General features: G+C 37.1%; 2 protein-coding genes across 2 annotated transcripts; both read right to left on the bottom strand.

The window, feature by feature from the left end:
• Positions 1-15453: 15453 nt before the first annotated feature.
• Positions 15454-17354, bottom strand: LOC113279049 (probable polygalacturonase At3g15720). The gene is made up of 8 exons (XM_026527765.1): positions 17343-17354; positions 17137-17274; positions 16779-16952; positions 16640-16660; positions 16283-16490; positions 16112-16193; positions 15810-16035; positions 15454-15690 (listed from the first exon to the last, which is right to left on the bottom strand). The coding sequence occupies exons 1-8, from the start codon at positions 17352-17354 to the stop codon at positions 15454-15456; spliced, it is 1098 nt and encodes a 365-aa protein (XP_026383550.1).
• Positions 17355-17642: 288 nt separating this feature from the next.
• Positions 17643-21373, bottom strand: LOC113281578 (protein CLP1 homolog). The gene is made up of 10 exons (XM_026530368.1): positions 20946-21373; positions 20271-20339; positions 20035-20130; positions 19659-19900; positions 19330-19468; positions 19169-19225; positions 18759-18893; positions 18286-18521; positions 18138-18182; positions 17643-18027 (listed from the first exon to the last, which is right to left on the bottom strand). Exons 1-10 carry the CDS (start codon positions 21159-21161, stop codon positions 17940-17942), a joined length of 1323 nt encoding a protein of 440 aa, XP_026386153.1. The 5' UTR covers positions 21162-21373; the 3' UTR covers positions 17643-17939.
• Positions 21374-22134: the final 761 nt, after the last annotated feature.

The following is a 22134-nucleotide window of genomic DNA, read 5'->3' as shown; positions in this document are numbered from 1 at the left end:
TGGCCAAAAAAAATAGTAAGGATGAAACTGGTTTCATCCTAGCTTAAATTTAAAAAATAGCAAAGATGAAACTGGATACATCCTGTGTAAGAAAAATTTATTTGAAAATGGGCACGATGAAACTGGTTACATCCTGCCTATTTTTATATTTTTTTCCATTTAAACAGTATCAAAATCTAACTGTCCATTTCATCCAGAAATTGTTGATTTTGATCTTTTTAACCAATTTTGTGAAACATTTAAGAGTAAAATACTCTGTCTCATAAACAAATAAAATGAAATGAAATGAATTTTGTTCCGGTCGCTTTATACACGAATTCAAGGGATCGAATTCCAGTTTAGATATTGCAATGTGCAATAATCTAACAGATCTCCATAATTAGGTAGGAAGTATGATATTTGGAAGCTTGATAACTCATAAAGAAATAAACAAACCCCATTCAATCAATTATTGCTTAATCAAACATATGATTGATGTTTTAAGAAAGTTTTGTCTTAATAACATCAAACTAAAGTTAGGTGAAGACATGAATATAGGTCTTCATTAACATTAGCTTTTCTTTAAAATTTTGTTGATTATTGTAGTAAAACTCAAACCGGTTTCATATCAATCCGACAATATTTTAACTTAAATAAAATATAGTAATAAACATATAGTATTGTGTAAACACAATTTGTGGAATGGCCCACCATTTTTACCGTCGTGATCAATCTAGGCTTTTCCTAGATTTAGTTTTGATTTAGATAAGGATAACTAATTCCTTAACCTTTAAGAATCTGGTGTAATTCTGACACATGTTACTATTACGTGTAACCATTATATTTTCATCCTTCGGCTATAAATGGCCATTGTATCATTGTGTAACGAGTACATTTTAAAGAGAGAAATAGATAAGCCGAACAGTCATATTCTATTTATTTTGTCCACTTAACCTTTCTTTCACTTTATCATTAACAATCAAGCAGTACATGCCCATACAAATTAGTTGGCACTAGTAATAGTTTGTAGCTATTACTTAATTAGTTAACGCCTTATACTTACTCTATCAGTTTTGAATCGACTGAATTATATCCGTAACATGATGGATATTCAACACGTTATCAGCACGAGTTTGCTCTAAAGAAAATAGCTGATTCACTTGATGTCCAATTACATACGGAACGGTCTACTAACTACGAATTGGCCAGCTCAAGTTCACAAGCAAAGAAAACAGGGAGCTGATTGCAGGAAGAAGATAGACAAACATTCTTCTTCTCTTTACTTAATTTATTTTCTCCATTGTTTATATACATATATAGACTTGCCTAATGTTGTATCTCACTTTGATTATTATTTTCGAGTGTAGGATACTATTTGATTATGGATGGGTTGGTTGCTCCACCCAATCCTGTTTCCATCATGTATCATCAAAACCAAGGCTAATTTGTTTCTTTCTTAAAGACATCAGCCAAAAGTCGATATTTGTGGGTAAGTTAATTAACGGAATTGTATAACAATGGTGAGTTCATACACTGATACTGGATAATTTGGCGTGTTACTTCCTTTTCTACTTTTGGTACTAAGCGTTTTAATTAATTAGAGTGAGGGATTGGTTGCATCCTTAATGGATAACACAAATTTAATTTTCCTTCGCTACAATAATCTCCAAAAGTGAAAATTATTCCACAAGAAGTTGGAATATCGTATAACATAGTATGGATGCAAAAGGCGCGCTCCGCTAGTCGATCGGTCAGTGACCCGTTATAAAGTGCTAGCCGGTTTCTATCAGCGGTTCCTGAAGTGATCTGTGACTGATATTGAGGAATCTTCCTATAAAACATGTATCCATTTGCACACTTGTAAATTAATAATTCGTCGACTTTGAAAGTGACGAAAATGGAGATTTGTTAATATTAGTACCATAATTGTGTGTATTTTTATGTATCTCTTTACTTGAAATTTTGCTTTAGCTACTTCTTTTCTTTTTCGTAAATACTGGACTCCTGAAGTAGTTCATGAGATGTTGTTGACCCCTGTAACGGTCCAACATAGGAATTGTTAATTCCTGTAATAATCCATAAATATGGACCCAGAAGTGGTTTATGGAAATTTTTGGATTTCAGGAATAGCCATAAAATTTTGGGTTCCCAAAGTAGCCCACGGTTACCAAATGTTTTTGTTGGTGACTCTACTATTTTTATCTCGTCTTATCTTTTCCAAAGGATATGGATTCCAGAAGTAATCAATCCAGCATAGATATGGACGATGGAGATACTTGTCTCAAATTTAGACGAAACAACAAACACGAATTTTCGAACCATTTTATAACCTTGTAGAGGTTTCTGGAAATGTGAAAAATATCATTTCAGGTTTGAATAGTATGATAGACATCTGCAGAAGAGCGTGTATCATTTTATATGGTGGTGTAGTATTTGCCTTATATTCTATCAGGTTCCAGAAGAATTTGTTGAGTTTTAGAAATATTTGGTATTACCACCTTGAAATAATAAATGAGCATTTTTATGGAGTATCTTGTTACTTCATTTGTTTTTGTGCTAGAAGCACGTTAAGAGAAGCTGTAGGCTCTCTCTTTTATGGGGTGTGCCATATGAAAATTCTATCAGTAGAATCTCACAGTGTCATTAACCAGAAGTTAATGACCTTGATTTTTCATGCTTAGACATGGTCGATATGGACATCAAAAGTTCTACCAAGATGAGTAGACGATTCAAAATGCTCATGGAAATCCTTTACAGAACCTGAAGCTTCCATTATATGAGGATGTAAATTGTGTTGTTGGTCCCTAAGACAATTAGTTGTTAAATTGCATTAACATTAACATTAACATTATGGTAACCCGTTGCTGAAACACCAACTTTAATCCCTAGAAAGGATTCAAGGTGGCATATGCAGGACTTATTCACACTGCAGTATGTACAATTATTTCAATACTTTATCGTATTGATAGACACATCTACTAGATGGTCTCTTGTTATATTAACACGTGATGTTAGATTTTTCCAAACTGTTTGTGCAAATCTTGTGGTTGCGTATCCATTTTTGGACTTTCCAGCTAAGTCCATTTATTTTGGTGGTAAACTTATAGGCTTTTGATGCTTTGCCTTCAGTTGGTATTATATCGAGCATATAGTTAGCACATGTGCACACTCGACATGGTCTAGTTGAGTTCTTTGCTTAAGCATCTTTAATTTATTGCTCGACCAACTATTTACCATCAATTATGTCTTGCGAAGCAACTTTACAATTTACGTGTTTGGTCCATAGCGTCACCTAGCTATATATGTTGGTTTCGATTCATAAGACATTTAAAACCATGTGTTGGTAATGTCTTATTGAAGATGAGACTGTATTCCCGCCGTTAGGGGGAGGAAGTAAGCCTCTAAAAAGGAACGGGGAGAAATGTCTCATCTCTTGTCGAGCCTGCGGCTGTTTTTGGGATACTTATTGTGTGGTTTAATTAACACCCAGAAACTATCATGAGCAGAATTTCCTTCGAAAATCAGACAATTATGGAACCAGAAGTTTTCAGAAATGAGATAGTAATATTTCCGCCATGATCAGAAAGACTAAGATGCCACCAGAAGTTGGCATGACAACCCGCCACCAGAAGTTGGAGTGACCAAGGTTGATAACTTTCAAGGTTCTTCCACGTTAATCAGGGGGAGAAAAGTCACCACAAGATGATGGTGCGAATTATGTTGATAACCTAAAAAGGTTCTCCCGCCTTAATGAGGGGGAGAAAGACTGTCGTTTGAAGATGACACGTATTATGTCGACAAATTTAAAGGCTTTCCTTTGAATCCATGGATATGACATGCATCACCTAAGGGTTGCAGTAAGAGATGTCGACAATCAAATAGGTTATCTGATTAAGCCTTATCCTGATCAAAGAAAGTTTGGCTGCCACAAGAATTGGCGTGAAACATCTCATTTGTTTTTCTCACACCAAGATATTGGATGTAATTGAGGTGTTGGAGATCACTCATGATTAAAAAAAAAAACTGCAATAGCTCTGGGAAAATATTGTTTGTCACTTGCTTGAGGATGCAGACACGAGAAGTTGTCACAGCAGGTTAAATCATGCATCTCGCAATGACCAAGTCGTGTGTTAAAACACGCTTGAGGCCTGAATAACTGCCTCATATATGCCTCTTAAAGGAGAGTCCAATCAATTTTCTAATATGTAGTGCTCTTGAAGAGAGACTACAGATAGTGCTCGTGAAGACTAACGGAATATGATCCACACTCTCTAACGTTATACCTGATTAAAAATGAGAAAATGATAATGCCCCTGAAGTGGCGCTGGTACCAGTCTGTGAAACTTTTGTTGAGTATGCATGCATTAGAGAAATGTGTGGGATTTATATAATTGTCAATTATCTATTTACAATGGTGGTTATGTACCTCTTTTCAGGGGAACATCGACATTGTGATTGGTAGGCATATGATCCGTTCCCCTCAAATTAAGGTAGAGGATGGAATCTCTCGAAAAAGCGCAAAAGATCGGATCCGACTCACACCGTAAAATTGTGAGGCCTTAATGTTACAGGGTGGTGTTTGAGATAAAGCGCATAGAGAGTACTATTATCGCTTTAAGCGCGATACAGGGTTTCCTGCTGAACCCCATGATTGGTTCTGTAAAACTAAAGTATTCCCCTAATATTGATGCACTTTAGCGTGTTAGTCCTTGAAGGACTCTGATCGCATCTTGCTACGACTTATGATTGGTGATTATATTTGAATCTTTGAAGGATTCGATTTTCTGAATCAGGCAGCCACCTGACTTTGTGAACCACGTCAGGCTTGAAATTTAATCATAATCACCATCTTGAAAAGGAAAAATTTATGAACAATTCTTTGTGTATTTCATGTTCTTGATATAATGTTAAAATCCGGATGAAACGATGATATCATTTTTGGCTTTTAAAAAGAGCCCTTGGTAGCGCTAAAATCCACGCTTGAACTAAATTTTGAGATCTCGTCGAAATTGAAATATTTCTCGGCCAGAAGTTCGAGAATATGCTAGCACAGACTAGAGTATCTAACTTTTGATACTGGTAATACTTATTGTGCTACTAAAATTAACACCATTACTATGTGATTCCCAAAAATGGGAAGTGATCGATCTATCAGATACGTACGTAAAAATAATACTTTATGGTCCAGAAGTACCATATACGAATATAATGCATGCATTATCTTGTTGTGTTCTAACTATTGTTTTGCAGGTTACACTTTTAGAGGTTGAAATTGATTCTACGGTATTTATGAGTTTACAAAAGGCCTTTCATTGTTATGCCTGAAGTTAAAGCGGAAAATTGAATTTGGTGTGCAATGGGCGGAGGATTTAAATGCGAGGTGTACAATGGCGATTGTTCCCCCGGCACAAAATCTGGCAGTCAATCCTCCATAAACTGAACTTAGTAAAGCAGTTTTTCTAAAGGCTGTAAAATGTCCACACCACCAACCGCTTTAAGAAGTCATGCTTCAGGGGGAGTAAACTGGTAGAATCTTTGGCTGAGCTTAAACGCGCTGTACTCTTTTTCCTTCATCAAGGTTTTGTCCCGAGGGGTTTTTCTTGTCAAGATTTTAATGAGGCAGCATATGCGTATCCAGCACTGTCATTGGGAGACGTCCGTTGTACTCTTTTCCTTTGGTCTGGTTTTGTCCCACGTGGTTTTCCAGACGAGGTTTTTAACGAGGCAACATGCTCTTCGATGTCGGAAGTATTCTGAATTTTGGTGGTCAGGTTTTGTCCCAAGCGGTTTTCCTAGCACAAGCGTTCAGGTTTTGTCCCCAAGTGGTTTTCCTGACGCATGCGTTCAGGTTTTGTCCCAAGTAGTTTTCCTAACGCAATTTTTGATGGTGGAAGTATTTCTCGGAGCTAAGGTTTTATCCCAGGTGGTTTTCCTGGCGTAAATCTTGTCAAAGAAAATATTTTGTGGCGGCGACCACCCTCTTTCTAAGCTCGGGTTTTTTCCTAAATGGTTTTCCTGACGGAAATTGACAGAGCAAGCAATTCTTAGCGGTGACCAACCTCACTCTAAGCTCAGGTTTTTCCTAAATGGTTTTCCTGACACAGTTTCAACAACGAGAGAAAATTCATGACGACCATCATCACTTTAAAGCTCCAAGAGTTGTACTCTTTTTCCTTCCACCAGTTTTTTATCCCAGACGGATTTTTCTGGCAAGGTTTTAACGAGCCAAAGGATTTGCTCGGATTTTGCCCCATCGGATTTTACCGGCAAAGCTGTAACAAGTCAACGTTTCTTAGAATGGTGGTCCAAGGGGGAGTATTGTGTAAACACAGTTTGTGGAATGGCCCACCATTTTTACCGTCGAGATCAATCTAGGCTTTTCCTAGATTTAGTTTTGATTTAGATAAGGATAACTAATTCCTTAACCTTTAAGAATCTGGTGTAATTCTGACACATGTTACTATTACGTGTCACCATTACATTTTCACCCTTCGGTTATAAATGGCCATTGTATCATTGTGTAAAGAGTACATTTTAAAGAGAGAAATAGATAAGCCTAACAGTCATATTCTATTTATTTTGTCCACTTAACCTTTCTTTCACTTTATCATTAACAATCAAGCAGTACATGCCCATACAAATTAGTTGGCACTAATAGTAGTTTGTAGCTATTACTTAATTAGTTAAGGCCTTATACTTACTCTATCAGTTTTGAATCGACTGAATTATATCCGTAACATGATGGATATTCAACATTTAGTATGTTTATAGGATATTTCTGTTCTGTTCTCACTTTTTCTTTTTCCTTTTTTCTTCATCCACTTTTTTTTTGAAGGTTATTATTGGGGCGTCACACTCCAATAGAGGGGCTTCACTTGGATTCTTAATGTCCAAAAAAGTGGTTATGAGATATACTAACACATATACATAATGTCTAGATTACCCTTTAACTAGAAGTGATTTTACGTCCAGGTTTAGATTAATTCTAACCGTAAAATTTTATTTGCATGTAATTTTACGTCCAGGTTTGGATTAGTTCCAACCGTAGAAGCTCATTTTAAATCCAGGTTTGTTTTAATTTCAGCCGTAGAATCCGATTTTACGTCCAGTTTTCTTTTAATTCCAACCGTAGAAGTAATTTTACGTCCAGGTTTGGATTATTTCCAACCGTAGAAGTGATTTTACGTCCAGGTTTGGATTAATTCTAACCGTAGAATTTTATTTGCATGTATTTTTACGTCCAGGTTTGAATTAGTTCCAACTGTAGAAGCTCATTTTACGTCCAGGTTCCTTTTAATTCCGACTGTAGAATCTGATTTTATGTCCAGGTTTGGAATATTTCCAACTGTAGAAGTGATTTTACGTCCAGGTTTGGAATATTTCCAACCGTAGAAGTGATTTTATGTCTAGATTTGGATTATTTCCAACCGTAGAAGTTTATTTTGCGGCCAGTTTTTCTTTCCACAAAAATTTTGTCCCAAAATTCACCAAGTATACAATAAAATTCATTGACTTAATTTTTATCTAATTAAATTAAATTAAAATTAACTAAATAAGGGTTGTTTAGTCATTACAAAATTATTTGAGATAAGAAGTTTTTGATATTACTTATGGGTGATCCGTTTTTGTCCTATTAAGTAATTCTCCTCTAATGAAATGTGACGACCCAATAATAGTCTTCTTTTTTTTTCCTTGCTCCATTCCATGCATATATCCTTGTTTAATGTGCTTCTATTAAAAAAACTGTAGGGTGTTATGTTTTCGTATATTTATATGGTTTAGCCACCGGTGGACTCAAGGTCAAGCTAGTCTTGTCTATCTATCTCCATTCAAACAAATAATGGATTGGTCCTTAACTTTGCCCCTCAGGTTTATCGTTTTTTGCCGACCTTGCTGTGCAGCTAGCTAGTTTATGATTACCCCATTAAACTTTCACTCAAGTGTCAAATCATTTGGAATGAATCATAAATCCAACGTTAAACAGGGCATCGCTGGGTTTAAGTTGCAATCAATTTGCTAGCAAATTCAGCTACTTTCTACCATTTTTCATCTTTTCGCACCCAAATTTGTTAGTTATTGAAGACTAATTAATTATTTTCTAAAGTTATCCGTGGTTATTTAGGGAAGGGATTTTCTAAAACGGCTAGAATTCTTGGTGGCCAAGTTTGTAATCTATAGAAATCAAGCTAATTATAGGGGCGACATGGTTTATTAGAGGGGCGACATGGTGATAGTAATGTCCCTTTAATTGGTTAGAGGATGTCCTAAAGAAATGTAAATTAACTAGATTACCCTTTTCACCTTAAATCAACCAAAATCAAATCAATTTTTTTTAAACCTAATGAATCAAAGAAAATCAAATCAGTTTTTTTTTCATCTTCTCTTCTCCTCCATCAACTGTAACCTCCATTAAAACTGGAAATTTCATCGTCTTCGATTAATCAGCGATTCGAAAATTAATCAAGTGTAATGACTTATATGAGGTATATTATGAAAAACTCAGTTAGGGTTTAGTTTATTTTGTTCGATTTAAGTTTAATTTCTATCAGAAATTAGGGTTTTAGGTGAAAATTGAAATTGAAATTTCTGGGTTTATGTGAGCTACAGTTGATTTTAACTCTATTATGAACCGTAACTGGAGAATTTGATGTTGTTACGGTTGGTAATAGTTCAATTACCAACCGTATGTTCTTATATCTGAAAATTTTCTTCAGTTACGGTTGGTAACCATTTTTATTTACCAACCGTAACTGAGTTACGGTTGGTATTGAGCATTTCGTTACCAACCATAACTCAGTTATGGTTGGTATCGAGCATTTGGTTACCAACCGTAACTGAGTTACGGTTCGTATCGAGCATTTATTTACCAACCGTAACTGGTTTTACACTTGGGTTTTCCCCCAAATTTAACCAATTACGGTTGGTAGTTCATCTTTTACGAACCGTAATTATGAATTGCGGTTGGTTACGAGCGAAATGCCAATCGTAATTAGCTCTGAAAATGTAAGAAATTGATTTTTTTTACGTATTTGAGCAACAAAAAGGTAGTTGAGACTAATTTAGAAGTATACCTGGTCATTTTCAGGCATTGGGTTTTCACTTTGTTGGTTAATTTCTTCAATTGATTGAGATTGACCTTCACTTTGGGTTAAAACTTCTCTACCATCTCCAAACTTTTTTTTTTTTTAAACTCTAAAAATCTGATTTTGTTTTGATTTTGAGTTAATATAAGTGAATTTTTAATCATTAACATTAAACTTGATTATCATCACTAAACTAGGTTATCAATTATGAGGGTTAATTTGTCATTTTCAATTTTTTTTTGATAAGGGACACCTTGAATGATCATGTAATGACCCTTTTTGTCCTATTAGAATGCTGCCCCTCTAATAAACCATGTCGCCCCTATAATAAGCTTGATATAAATAGGTAATTAGGCCTTGTAGAAGTATTGTGTAGAAAACGATTAAGAGATCGGTGAGATTTCTTGTATAGCTTTTAGGGATAAAGCTAGGGTTTCGTTGTGATAGCATATTGGTGAGGAACACGAGACAATGTTATCGTCTCTGGTAATTGTTGCGGTGTAACCAAGGGTTTGTTGGGATTCACACGACGTTGTTTTTTTCTTGATAGTGGATTTGAGTTGGTCCGGCTCAAAGTGGACGTAGACAATATATACAAGTTGTATGTATTGGTCAAACCATTATAAATCTTGTGTCTTGTGAGTTGATTTATCCTTCTCGTATTATTATGGTTGCTTGTGCTTGGTTTACTTATTATTCATCGTAATATCTCAAGATCCGTTATTCCGCGGTTGTCAGTGATTATTCCCTAAGAAAATCCTGACAACTGGTATCAGAGCTCGGGTTAGAGCTTTAGGGTTTATCGTAGTACGATTGGAGTGGTAGTTATGGGTGATAATAACGAAAGTACGGTAGCTAGGGTTAAAGTTTTTAATGGGAAGAACTTTGCGTTTTGGAAGTCTCATATGGAAGACTACCTATATGAGAAAGACATTGCTGATCCATTGGGTGGAGTTGCGAAAAAGGGAGCACGCAAAGACGATGAATGGACAACTCTTGATCGCAAGTGTGTAGCCGTGATTCGTAGATGTCTAACGGAGGAAGTCTACAATAACGTACAAGAGGAAACTAGTACGAAGGATCTTATGGATAAACTTGAAAAGTTGTATCAAAAGTCATCAGCCTCGGGAAAGATTATGTTGTGTGAACAATTATTTAATCTGAAGATGCAAGAAGGCGAAGCGATTTCAGCACATCTTGGGAAGTTTAGATCAATTATTTCTCAGCTTTCAAAAGTTAGTATTACTTTTGATGACGAAGTTCAAGCTTTACGGTTGTTGTCGTCATTACCAAAGAGTTGGGAGACTGCAAGGACAACCATTAGCAGTTCCGCGGGGAGCGAGAAGTTGAAGCTTGATGATGTGCAACAAAGGTTAATTGCTGAAGAGGAGAGAAGAATAGAACAAGGTTATGGTTCTAGTACTTCAAGCTCGGCCTTAAGTTTGCAGGAAGAAGATAGAAGCAGGAGTTCAAATAGTAACAACAACAACAAATCCAGATGGAAGTCTAGGGGGATCTCAATCTCGACCTAGAGGTGTTGTTGAGTGTTGGGCGTGTAAGAAAGTAGGACACTACAAACGCGACTGTCCGAAAAACAAAGGTGCTAATAATGGTGGAAACAAAGGTAATCAAGATGAGGTCAACGTAGTTGCAGCTGTGAAACCGGTGAAGGTCCTTGTTGATAACAAGAAGATGATTACGGAAGGTTTTCTACTACTCTCTGAGGACAAGCAAGATGGGTCTTGGATTATAGACTCGGGAGCTTCTTTCCATGCAACGGGTGATAAGAGTATTATGATCTCTTATAAAGAAGGATACTATGGCCAAGTATTCTTGGGTGACGGTGAAGCATGCGACATCATCGGTTTGGGTGATGTGATCTTGAAAGTCAATGGTTCGACATGGAAATTGAAGGATGTACGACACGTTCCAAATTTGAAGAAGAACTTGGTGTCTTTGGGCCAAGTTTGCGATGATGACTGTGAAGTTGTGTTAGTGAAACACAATTGGAAAGTAAAGAAAGGGGCTATGGTGTTAGCTCGTGGAATTAGAGTCGGTACTCTATACCGGACTTCAGATGGAACTACTTTAGCAGTGGCTAGTAGTGGTGAAGACACTAACTTATGGCATAGAAGATTAGGGCACATGGGTGAGAAGAACATGAAGATTCTATGTTCGGGAGGATATCTACCTAAGGTGAAGTATGTTGATATGAGTTTTTGTGAAGACTGTGTTCTTGGAAAACAAAAACGGGTTAGTTTCAGCAGAGGAGGAAGAGACTTGAGAAGTGCAAAACTTGATTTGGTTCACACGGATGTATGGGGACCAATTGATGTTGCATCTCACATCGGGTTCCAGTATTATGTCACCTTTATTAATGATCACTCAAGGAAGGTGTGGCTTTAATTCATGAAGAATAAGTTCGAGGTGTATGAAGTGGTTAAGAAGTGGAAAGCTTTGGTTGAAACGGAAACTAGTCTGAATTCGAAGTGTCTAAGGTCAAACAACGGTGGTGAGTATGACAAAACAGAACTCTTACAGTTATATGCTACAAATGGAATTCGTTTGGAGAGGACAGTTCCAAGGACACCACAGGAGAATGGAGTAGCAGAACGTATGAATTGGACGTTGAATGCACGTGCAAGGTGCATGAGGTTGCAGTCTGGTTTGCCCGAGACCTTCTGGGCACATGCAACAGAGACGCCTGCTTATCTAATTAACATGACACCTAGTAGTCCATTAGATATGAAGATACCATAGGAGGTTTGGACTGGCAAAAAGGTAAATCTTTCATATTTGAAAGTTTTTGGTTGTGTTGGTTATGTTCATCTTAGTCCCGGTGAGAGTTCTAAGATAGGTGCTCAAGCAAAGAAGTGTATATTCCTTGGTTATGGAATTGACGCTTTTGGGTATAAACTTTGGGACTATGAGGGTCACAAAGTTATTAGAAGTAGAGATGTCACTTTCAATGAGAATGAGCTGTACAAGGACATGAATACAGCACAAGTTGAAGATGTCAGGTCAAGCAACGTCGATAAGGAGTTGTATATCGATATTGATGATGTTTCTGGAAGAAGTGTGAAACAAGAAGAGCATGATGTTGCTGATGGAAGAGAAGTACAAGTTGAAGAGACTTATACTGCAGTGGGAGTTATTCCTACAGTTTCACAAGAAGTACGAAGATCGTCAAGAACTCCTAAACCAAACCCAAGGTATGCTTTGAATTATCTATTACTTACGGGTGGAGGCGAACCTGAAGATATTAAGGAAGCACTAGCGGCTGATGATTCAGGCAAGTGGAAACTTTCTATGGAGGATGAGATAAATTCACTTGATGAGAATGGAACTTGGGTGTTAGTAAAATTACCAAGAGGTAAGAAGACGTTGCATAACAAGTGGGTTTATCAGATGAAATCTGAAGCAAATGGAGAAATTCGCTACAAAGCGAGGTTGGTTGTGAAAGGTTTCCAACAAAAACCTCGTGTTGATTACAACGAGATATTTTCTCCAATTGTGAAGATGACTACTATTCGAGTAGTGTTAAGTCTAGTGGCTTCTGAAGATCTCTACCTTGAACAGTTGGATGTAAAGACAGCTTTTCTTCATGGTGACCTAGATGAAGAAATTTACATGAAGCAGCCAGAAGGATTCATAGTAAAAGGCAAGGAAGAGATGGTGTGCAAGCTAAAGAAGAGTTTGTATGGTTTAAAACAAGCCCCGAGACAGTGGTACAAGAAATTTGATAACTTCATGCATAGAAGTGGTTACTCACGGTGTAATGCAGATCATTGTTGTTACTTCAAAAGGAATGGTTCTGACTACATCATATTACTACTGTAATGTTGATGATATGTTGGTTGCCGGAACATCTTTACAAAAAGTTGAGAATTTGAAGAAACAATTAGCAAGTGAGTTTGCTATGAAAGATCTTGGTGAAGCAAAGCAGATTCTTGGTACGAGGATCATAAGAGACAGAGCTAAGGGTGTACTTATGCTTAGTCAGGCTGAATATATTGAACGAGTGTTGAAAAGGTTCAATATGGAGAATGCTGAACCAGTTAGTTCTCCACTTGGAAGTCAAATTCGTCTTTCGAGTATGCAGTGTGCGAAGAAAGATGAAGAAAAGGAGTACATGTCTAACGTACCATATTCTTCGGCTATTGAGAGTCTAATGTATGCTATGGTGTGCACGAGACCGGATATTGTACATGCAGTGGGAGTAGTGAGTAGATATGCAAGCAACCCAGGAAAACAACATTGGGAAGCTGTGAAGTGGATTCTCAGGTATTTGAGAGGTAACACAAACGTACCATTGTGTTATGGAAAAGGTGGTTCTATCTTGAGGGGTTATGTGGATGCAGACTTCGCAGGTGATGTAGATAAAAGGCGAAGTACGATTGATTATGTTTATACTATGGGGTCAGCTGCAGTGAGTTGGAACTCAAGGTTACAGAAGTTGGTGACATTGTCTACTACGGAAGCGGAGTACGTAGCGGTGACGGAAGCGAGCAAGGAGATGATTTGGTTACAAGGATTATTAACTGAGTTGGGCAAGGAACAAGGAGATAATGTTCTGTTTAGCGACAGTCAAAGTGATATACATTTAGCTAAGATCTCATCCTATCATGCTAGGACGAAGCATATAGATATCCGTTATCATTTCATTCGGGATCTCTTAGAAGAAAGAGAGTTGAAGCTCGAGAAGATTCTTGGTTCGAAGAATCCGGCGGATATGTTTACCAAGGGAGTTACATCAGACAAGCTAAAGCTCTCCAAGGCTTTAGTTGGTCGTTCAGAATGAGGATCTGGGAGGGGAGCCGCACTGACATGAAGATGTTTTAGCACCGTCAATCCAAAGTTGAAGAATGGAAGACAATCAATAAGTCTTCAAAGTGGGAGATTGTTAGTTATTGAAGACTAATTAATTATTTCCTAAAGTTAGCCGTGGTTATTTAGGGAAGGAGTTTCCTAAAACGGCTAGAATTCTTGGTGGCCAAGTTTGTAACCTATATAAATAGGTAACTAGGCCTTGTAGAAGTATTGTGTAGAAAACGATTAAGAGATCGGTGAGAGATTCTTGTATAGATTTTAGGGCTAAAGCTAGGGTTTCGTTGTGATAGCATATTGGTGAGGAACAAGAGACAAGGTTATCGTCTCTGGTAATTGTTGCGGTGTAACCAAGGGTTTGCTGGGATTCACACGACGTTGTAATCGTGTTTTTCTTCATAGTGGATTTGAGTTGGTGCGGCTCAAAGTGGACGTAGACAATATATACAAGTTGTATGTATTGGTCGAACCACTATAAATCTTGTGTCTTGTGAGTTGATTTATCTTTCTCGTATTATTATGGTTGCTTGTGCTTGGTTTACTTATTATTCATCATAATATCCCAAGATCCGTTATTCCGCGGTTGTCAGTGATTATTCCCTAAAAAAAATCCTGACAAAATTTGCCTGTTGTGATCATTATCTTGCTTCTTACTTGAAAGTTTTACTTTTTTTTGGTAATTTACGAGTAACAGCATAAATGTCGCTTCCATGATCCTTAACTTTAGAGCTGGAGACTTATCTATCACTTTTATCAAATAGTCTTAGTCTAAAGTGAAAAATCAATAGGCTTAAGACTTATTCCTATGCTTAGTAACTGGGTGTGAAATATTAAAATAGTCCGTATAAAAGTAAAATTGTATGAAATGAGAATTGAAGTTCAGATGAAGTCCAAAATGGCGTCCAAAAGTGGCAATCTGGATAGATAAACAGGTAGATATTGCATGAAACCATGAGAATCTCATGCAGCATGGCTTGGCTACATTAGTATATTATATGTATGCCCTTTCAAGAAAAACAGAAGGATATACGTAGAAAAAAAAAACTCATCCACATACAATCTTTCACCAAAGTGCATATACTACTCCATATATATATATATATAGTGAAAGTAAGTATCTTGTTTCAAGAAAATGCTAGTAGTTAACCTTTCCTTGTTTTGAATATCATATACAATTAAGTCCAAAAGTTTAATTTGGAGTATTTAAAAGATTGATTTTCTTTCCCTACAAAACAAAAAACACTTCTGGTTGCTCTACAAGCTCTTAATCACATATATCATGTTTAAGATTATATCTCACAAACGAAGAAATTGTACCATGCAAGATATTACTCTCTCTTTTTATCGGAGATTTTATACTAGAAAATAAAAGTAGGTATTTACAACTCAAAATTCTAAATAAGATACCAGATGACAAGCATATCGAATGGACTGATGGTTGCTTGTATTTACAAGGATGAAATCACTGAGGGGGTGCATTTGATGATTTAATAGATTACACTAAATATTTTTTAGAAGAAGAATAATATATATTCATCCAGCTATCTGTATATACAAATCAAGATTAATAATGATGAAAACATGGGATTTTGGGGACTATTTCACAGTGGGATTCACCATAAGCACTGAGACAATATGACATTATTGCTTTACCGTCGTCGGAACTCGTCAAGTCGATGTGGTTTAAGGAAATATCAGTACATGGAACTGTTTCACTACACGCAAGAACCACGGCCCTTTCTTTATTTGAAGTCCCATATACATGGTTATACCTCACATTGCTGATTTTCACCGCCGATGTCTGAAATACGAATACGAAAATCACCACAAAATGAGGGTATGAGTTTTATAAATTTGTACTTTATAAAACTTTGGATCAGAGTTGCACTTACACACGTAAGTGCAAGAGCGAACCAGTACCTGATTTTTGCAAGGTCTATCAGAATCGCAATAGAACTGATCAATGATTATTGGATTCCTTGCGCCAATGCATTGAATTTCTTCAAACAGTACATCTCTAATATAACCTTTTCCTCCTTGCCATGTCTTAATTCTAATACCGTTTGTAGTTCCTCTCAATTCAACATTTTCTACCGTAACATGTTCTACTGTTTCTCTCTTTCCATATTTACCTATACTCCCAATACTGCAAAGAAATAACCCTTTGACAATCATCAAAAATGAAGTTGAAAGAAAAGATTTATGAGATTGTAATTTGCTACCTTATTCCATGACCAGGTCCACATTTGATGTTGTTGACGTTTATGTGAGAAGTATCAGGCCCTATTGAAATACAATCATCCCCTGCGTGACCAAAATAAAAATGAGAATAAACTAGTAAAACTGATGGGGTTGGCAATTTATTTGAGCAAGGAAAGATTGGGAAATCACACCAGTTGCAATGTGTGAATGTTCAACATAGACATTTGATGACCGTGAGACGTAAATACCATCTGTGTTTGGACTTCCAGGAGGAGCGTATATTTCTACGTTGGAAATGTATGCCCAAGTTGACTCAAGAATGAAAATGTGTTTCTTAGGACTGTTTAAGAATTTCAGATTTGAAATATGTACATTGTTGGACTGTATTATTTTGATTTCCTGTAAAACGATCAACGCTACATTAATATCTAAAACACTGGTATAAGATCATGCTATGTTTTCGAGACTCATTTCATGCACCATAATAATCGACCATGAAGTCAATGAAGATCGGTAGCAACCATGTTCACTTGCTGACAATCACTCACCGTCGGTTTCTGGCCACATTCCTAGACAAAACGAAGAAGAGAAGTAAATCAGAAAGAACTCAAGATTGTCTGCAATGGGTGAACGTTTTTGGTGACTTAAATAAGAAATTTTGTAATTTAACAATTTATTTGGATTTACTTTGGGGTTGCATTTGGAATGTTCCCACCAATTTGAGCCTCTGCCGTCAAGCGAACCCGACCCATGGATGAAGAGACCATTGACATGATAAAACAAGATCCAATTTTCACAAATTCTACTATCATGGCACTTCCATTGATTGATATTTGCTGGTGCAATAATTTGTCCATCTATCTGCAGCAAGTTTAGAAACAAAGATTATAACCAGACTAGACAAGTGCTCTAAAAGGCCAGGACATCCCCGCCGTATATTTTTTTATAGGCACATATCCAAAGTGTGCCCATTAAATAGGTCTAATGCCTTCTACGATGACACAGAGACTCTAGAACATTACGTTTGGGAAAAGCTCTTCCATACCTGAACATGAATTTGCTCAGACATGCAGTTGCCTTGAAAGGTAGAAGGTGTCAACAAAAAGGTTCTACCAGAAGGAATAAGCATGGTTGGTGAAGATGACGAAGAACTGCATGTAGCCTCCCAGGCATCTTTGAAACCCTACCCAAAAACACGCATGATAAATAAACCGACAATGATCACAGACTTTTTCTTGGCAAAATATATACGTAAACTCCCATCATAGCTGTAGAAACTGTGAATACTATGTGTCAAAACTGTGAATACTAATTACAATAAATTACCTGCGCATCATCAACTAATCCGTTCCCTACTCCCCGAAGTCTACTACGTTAAAAATCTCATTGCGAGCTAATGAAGGTGGAATGATCAGAGTTGAGAAAAGAAGAAGGAAAAATAATTTATTCATTATGTCAATGGAGGAAAAAAACAGAAGAAAAATAAGTCTTTTTTTTTTTTTTTTCCTATTAAGAAGAGATCTTTATGATATAAGTTTGTTTAGATTTTGGTATATGAGGATAATTGGATAACTATCCGGCAGTGTTTGATTTAATACAGATTCTGCACACAGTGTTTGGCATTTTAATTCCATGAAAAGAGGCCAACAGCATATATTGAGGACTATTTCCCCTCGCGGGCTCAGAATATAAAGTTACCATTATAATTGTTGGTACTTATTTCTTCTTTTTTACAAAATCTACACCCAATCTCTACTTAGCTAGTATACTCAGTTTCAAGTCTAACAAAAACAGTCTCATTCTTAAAAAAGACTTCGGGAGAAACGATCCTCGGGATCCTGTTTGCGTTCAAGTCTCAACCCATGTTAAGGAGCCCATTATGAGGTATTTGCTGGGAAGCTCCCCCAGTGAGGGTGCAAGGTATGTGATCGTCTTCCTGAAAACCCATGAAAGGAAGATCACCAACAAAAAACAGTCAGCAAATTCTCAATAGGGAACAATTTTAGAAAAGAATAAGATTAAAGAATCAAATTATTCAAATCATACCTCTGCACGTCAATGTCCATAACGTAGATAAAACCAGCAACGTTACTGCATTCGTCCACCAAATGGAGTTAATCAGTAAGAGTCGATAAGAGAGATATTGAGGGAGTTGAAAAAATTACCAACTGACAGGGAGTATAATATGTTTCACCTTGAGATGATTTCACTTGGTTCTTTGGCATAGGAAACAGCAAGAACTACATGGAGAACGTCTCGGTTAATATTCACAGGGACTAGCCTCGTGGGGTCAGCAGTTGGCTCTGCACCTATAGGAAGAGCTGAGCGTGGTGCTTGCGGTCCACCTCCAACTTTATAGACATGCAAATCACTGAAATTCGCCACGTTGGAATGTGGAGAGAGATCATTTGTGAGTCCGTAGAAATATTCCTGAAAGATACAAAGAAAACAAAACAATTTATATAATGAACTAGCAATTCAAATAGATCAGATTTGAATATGACCTCAACAATTTACTCGAGAATATTTCAACCGTAAACATGCCTACTATGGATTCATATTTTGTACGAGAACACAATGTTTGTAGGGAGACAAATGTGATAAGAATTCAAGGGTTTAATAAAGAAACCGAAGAAAGAAAGAAGACCTAAAAGGATGGGAATTTACCCTTATCCTGAATCCCCTCGCCTTCTGACGGACTTTTGCATTTCTAGACACAACACCACCAGATTTTTGAAGTTTCACCACATCCACATTAGGCTTTTTTCTCAGTACATCTTTAAGCATGCTGCAAAGCTTATCCTGCAGATACCGCCACCACGCAAACATTAATAGAAGGTGGGCAGTGAAAGAACGCCTCATAGGAAACCTTCTCTTGCAATAAAAACTATTATCCACATCTTGACAACTATGGATCTTCATAACTTGTGATGGTAAACAATCATGACGGAAATGCAAGTTTCGGGAATGGCATATGAGCGGCCCCTTTCTACAAGATATAGAAACTAAACCATAAACGGACTGATTGGCCTTCACATTGATTGATGACCTCCAAGAAAATGAGAAAGGATATCTACCTGACCAATAACCAGAACTACATTTGCATTGAGCGTATCGATTGAATGAAGAAGTAACTGCAGTAGAACATTAGGCGATAGGAGTCAAAAAGCACATAAAACATAAACTTGTGAATTCCATAGTAATACCATGTATAACATTGGGGGGGAAATAGTAATACCTCGTATCCTAATCCCTCAACCCAACCCATGGTATTGATAACCATTCCTGCTGCACGAGATTCAGCATTACCAGCAAACTGTCTCTCTAAGATTTGAGAAAGCTCCTTCACAAGAACCTTATATAAATCTGCGTTGGCACTGTTGAAGCACTAAATCAAAAAACACTTCACAAACGAAAAAAGAAAACAAAAAATTTCCAACTTTCTTTTTGAATAGAAACATGTGAGCAAGCCTCTACAAACACTAATATAATCTATCCATCAAAAAGGAAAGATGGGTCATGAAAGTCTTTAGCTAAATTTGCATACAGCATGAAAATGTTAGTTACCTGGGAGTTGGGTGCCCAAAGTAGTAAACAAGCGACATTTCAAGAGGAATCCCTTCCACTGGATCTATAGGCATCTCTACTGGAGTTGCAGCAATGCACCCAGGAATAATGATAGATCCTTGACCAATATCCAAATCAACAAAAGTAGGTTTCCAACCCTGTTTAGCCGCCCAGCTAAGAAGCATTGCTGACAAGCTACTTTTTCCCGAATCCGTAGGTCCTATAACAATCACCCTAGGCCCCTGAAGCACTAAAAGATCATAACTTGAGATTCAAATAAATGACTGAATTCAAAACAAATGACTGAATGATTAATCCTTATTATAAAATTTCCAAATGTTAACTTTTTTAAGCGGAAACATAGAAGAAATAATACCTGAGAAGAGCCAGGGTCATCGGTGGATGCTGCCTTGGCACGACTCCGGCGCCCTTCCAACACGGCATGAACGTTTACATAACTTATCATAGGTGTCTATTAAAATAAATAAATCCAAACAGCTATTAAGCATACAAGATTTAAATGCACCTAACAACACTGACTCCTTTTATCACAAACCATTTGCCAAACAGAAATCATTAGAAAACACACATAAAAACAAAGTAAATAAATACCTCATCTGCAGTATAATCAGTTTCAGTAACTCCATCCATTTCGATTGTAGCACTGGACCAAGTAAAGACCTAAGTTGTGAAATTTGATATCAGGCCAGAGCAACACAAGCATGGTTCTGATATTTTTGTTGTCAAAGATTAACCCAAGTTAACTATACATAATGAATATAACTATCGCCTTGCTAGTTGCACGCTAGTTGCTAGCATCCTGAGGCGGCTGTGGGCGTGGCGCCCATCCATAAGCCTTAATACCCAGGATGGTGAAACCTTGACAATGCCATGATCCGAGGGCTATAAGGGTGCAATGTCACTGCATACTAGTAACTAGCCTGGAACTCGAAAGCAGTTGGCCAATTTTCCTAATATTAATTCCTCTATTTGGTCTCCAACCAAGACTGCAGGGCAACCAAAAACCCTTAGGATGGGATTCTAGTTCGCTTTACAACCATAAGTAAAGTTCAGGACTACACTATGTTTGACAGCTTATATGTTAACTTATAGGTGTAAACCCTAACTGAACTTGGGCAATCAATAAGAAGTGGAATGCAATCTTTAGTCCATCTAAACGCCTAGATAATCAATATCTTAAAGCTAGGTTCCTGATCATCAGTTTCACTGAATCCCTAAAACGCTAATTCGTGAAATTCAAGAAGGTGTAAAAAAAAAAATGCTTACAGCGAATTTAAGTCTCGGAGGAAACGAAATCCAGATCTCAGGAGGAAGTTCAGTACCAAAAATCTCAGCAGTTCCATTAACAAGACGAAGTTTGAGTGGAGAATCTATACCTACTTCGATCCTTAGTTCACTCTCTTTATCTAGTTTCACTTGCCTTATTGATGTTGATGATGGAATTGAACTCATTCCTCCAACTGCCGCACCTCCGTAAGCCATGATCTCTCGGAATTGATTACAAATTTCGAAACCTAAGCGCCGAAAATATTCACTGGTTCATTCCAGGTCTTTGTAATTTATCGAACAACTCCCAAAGGACAGTCGGAGAATGTATGTTGGTTGTGTTCTTAACCACCCCGGAGTCTTACGGGTGCATCTAGAATCTCATAACATCAAAAAGTGACAACTTCTGCAATTTGGGGAGTCATAAATGTGATTTTAGTCCAACAAGCGCACTCGAGTCGATCCCTAGCGCTTATATTAACCCGGCTAGTTTTGGGGCCTAGGTGAATTATATGGGTCCTGTCGATTTTCTCACCCAACTTTGAGAAAGGGACCAAGGGTGTCTAAACTACTTAGATTTAGTAAGTTACCGTCAGAGCAAGTCTTATGGTGGAATCTAACCTATTTTAAGTGTGGAAAAATCATGGAATGTCAAGTCTAATGGATTCTAAGTTGGGGTTTTTCACAGAAAATCCAAGCAAGGTTCCACCGTTTCGTGGAAGGGTTCGTGGAATCCATCTGAACGCCAACAAGAATAGCGTTTTTTTTTTTGTCCGTAGATTTAGGATGAGTTGTTGAAATCTAACGGCTGAAAAAAACGCTATTAAGTTCACTATTCCACCACTACACTTGCACTTCCATCCACGGTTCCAAATGTTGAGGTGGCGTGGAAGATGGAAGATGGAACTCTTCCACCATAAGACTTGCTCTCACTATTAAAATTTAATTCTAAGCATATCCTTCTTTAAAACTAAAACCTACTCAAATCATTTTCTTCAAAAACTAAATAAAAGTCGAATTTCATCAATCGACTCTAACGACATCGATCGATTTTTTCATCATCACTTTTCTTTTTTAAAATTAGTCAATTTAAACATCGTCGATTGGAACCGATTACTCTTAATTATACTTGTGATTGATTTATCCATTCAAAATTGAAAAATACAAACAATCTTGGGTTTCTGTGTTC

The sequence above is a fragment of the Papaver somniferum genome, chromosome 5 (assembly GCF_003573695.1).
Source record: "Papaver somniferum cultivar HN1 chromosome 5, ASM357369v1, whole genome shotgun sequence".
NCBI classification, from domain to species: Eukaryota; Viridiplantae; Streptophyta; class Magnoliopsida; order Ranunculales; family Papaveraceae; genus Papaver; species Papaver somniferum.
Note: the sequence above shows the minus strand (reverse complement) of the source record. Positions and strands in the feature narration are given on the sequence as shown.

Coding starts and splice junctions, on each gene's coding strand:
- LOC113279049 (XM_026527765.1), bottom strand. Junction 16,953..17,136: donor CTGAGCAAATTCATGTTCAG/GTATGGAAGAGC, acceptor AACTTGCTGCAG/ATAGATGGACAAATTATTGC. Junction 16,491..16,639: donor AATGTGGCCAGAAACCGACG/GTGAGTGATTGT, acceptor ATCGTTTTACAG/GAAATCAAAATAATACAGTC.
- LOC113281578 (XM_026530368.1), bottom strand. CDS start 21,161: ATGGCTTACGGAGGTGCGGCAGTTGGAGGAATGAGTTCAATTCCATCA. Junction 18,894..19,168: donor TAGTTCTGGTTATTGGTCAG/GTAGATATCCTT, acceptor CGGTATCTGCAG/GATAAGCTTTGCAGCATGCT. Junction 18,183..18,285: donor CCAAGTGAAATCATCTCAAG/GTGAAACATATT, acceptor GGACGAATGCAG/TAACGTTGCTGGTTTTATCT.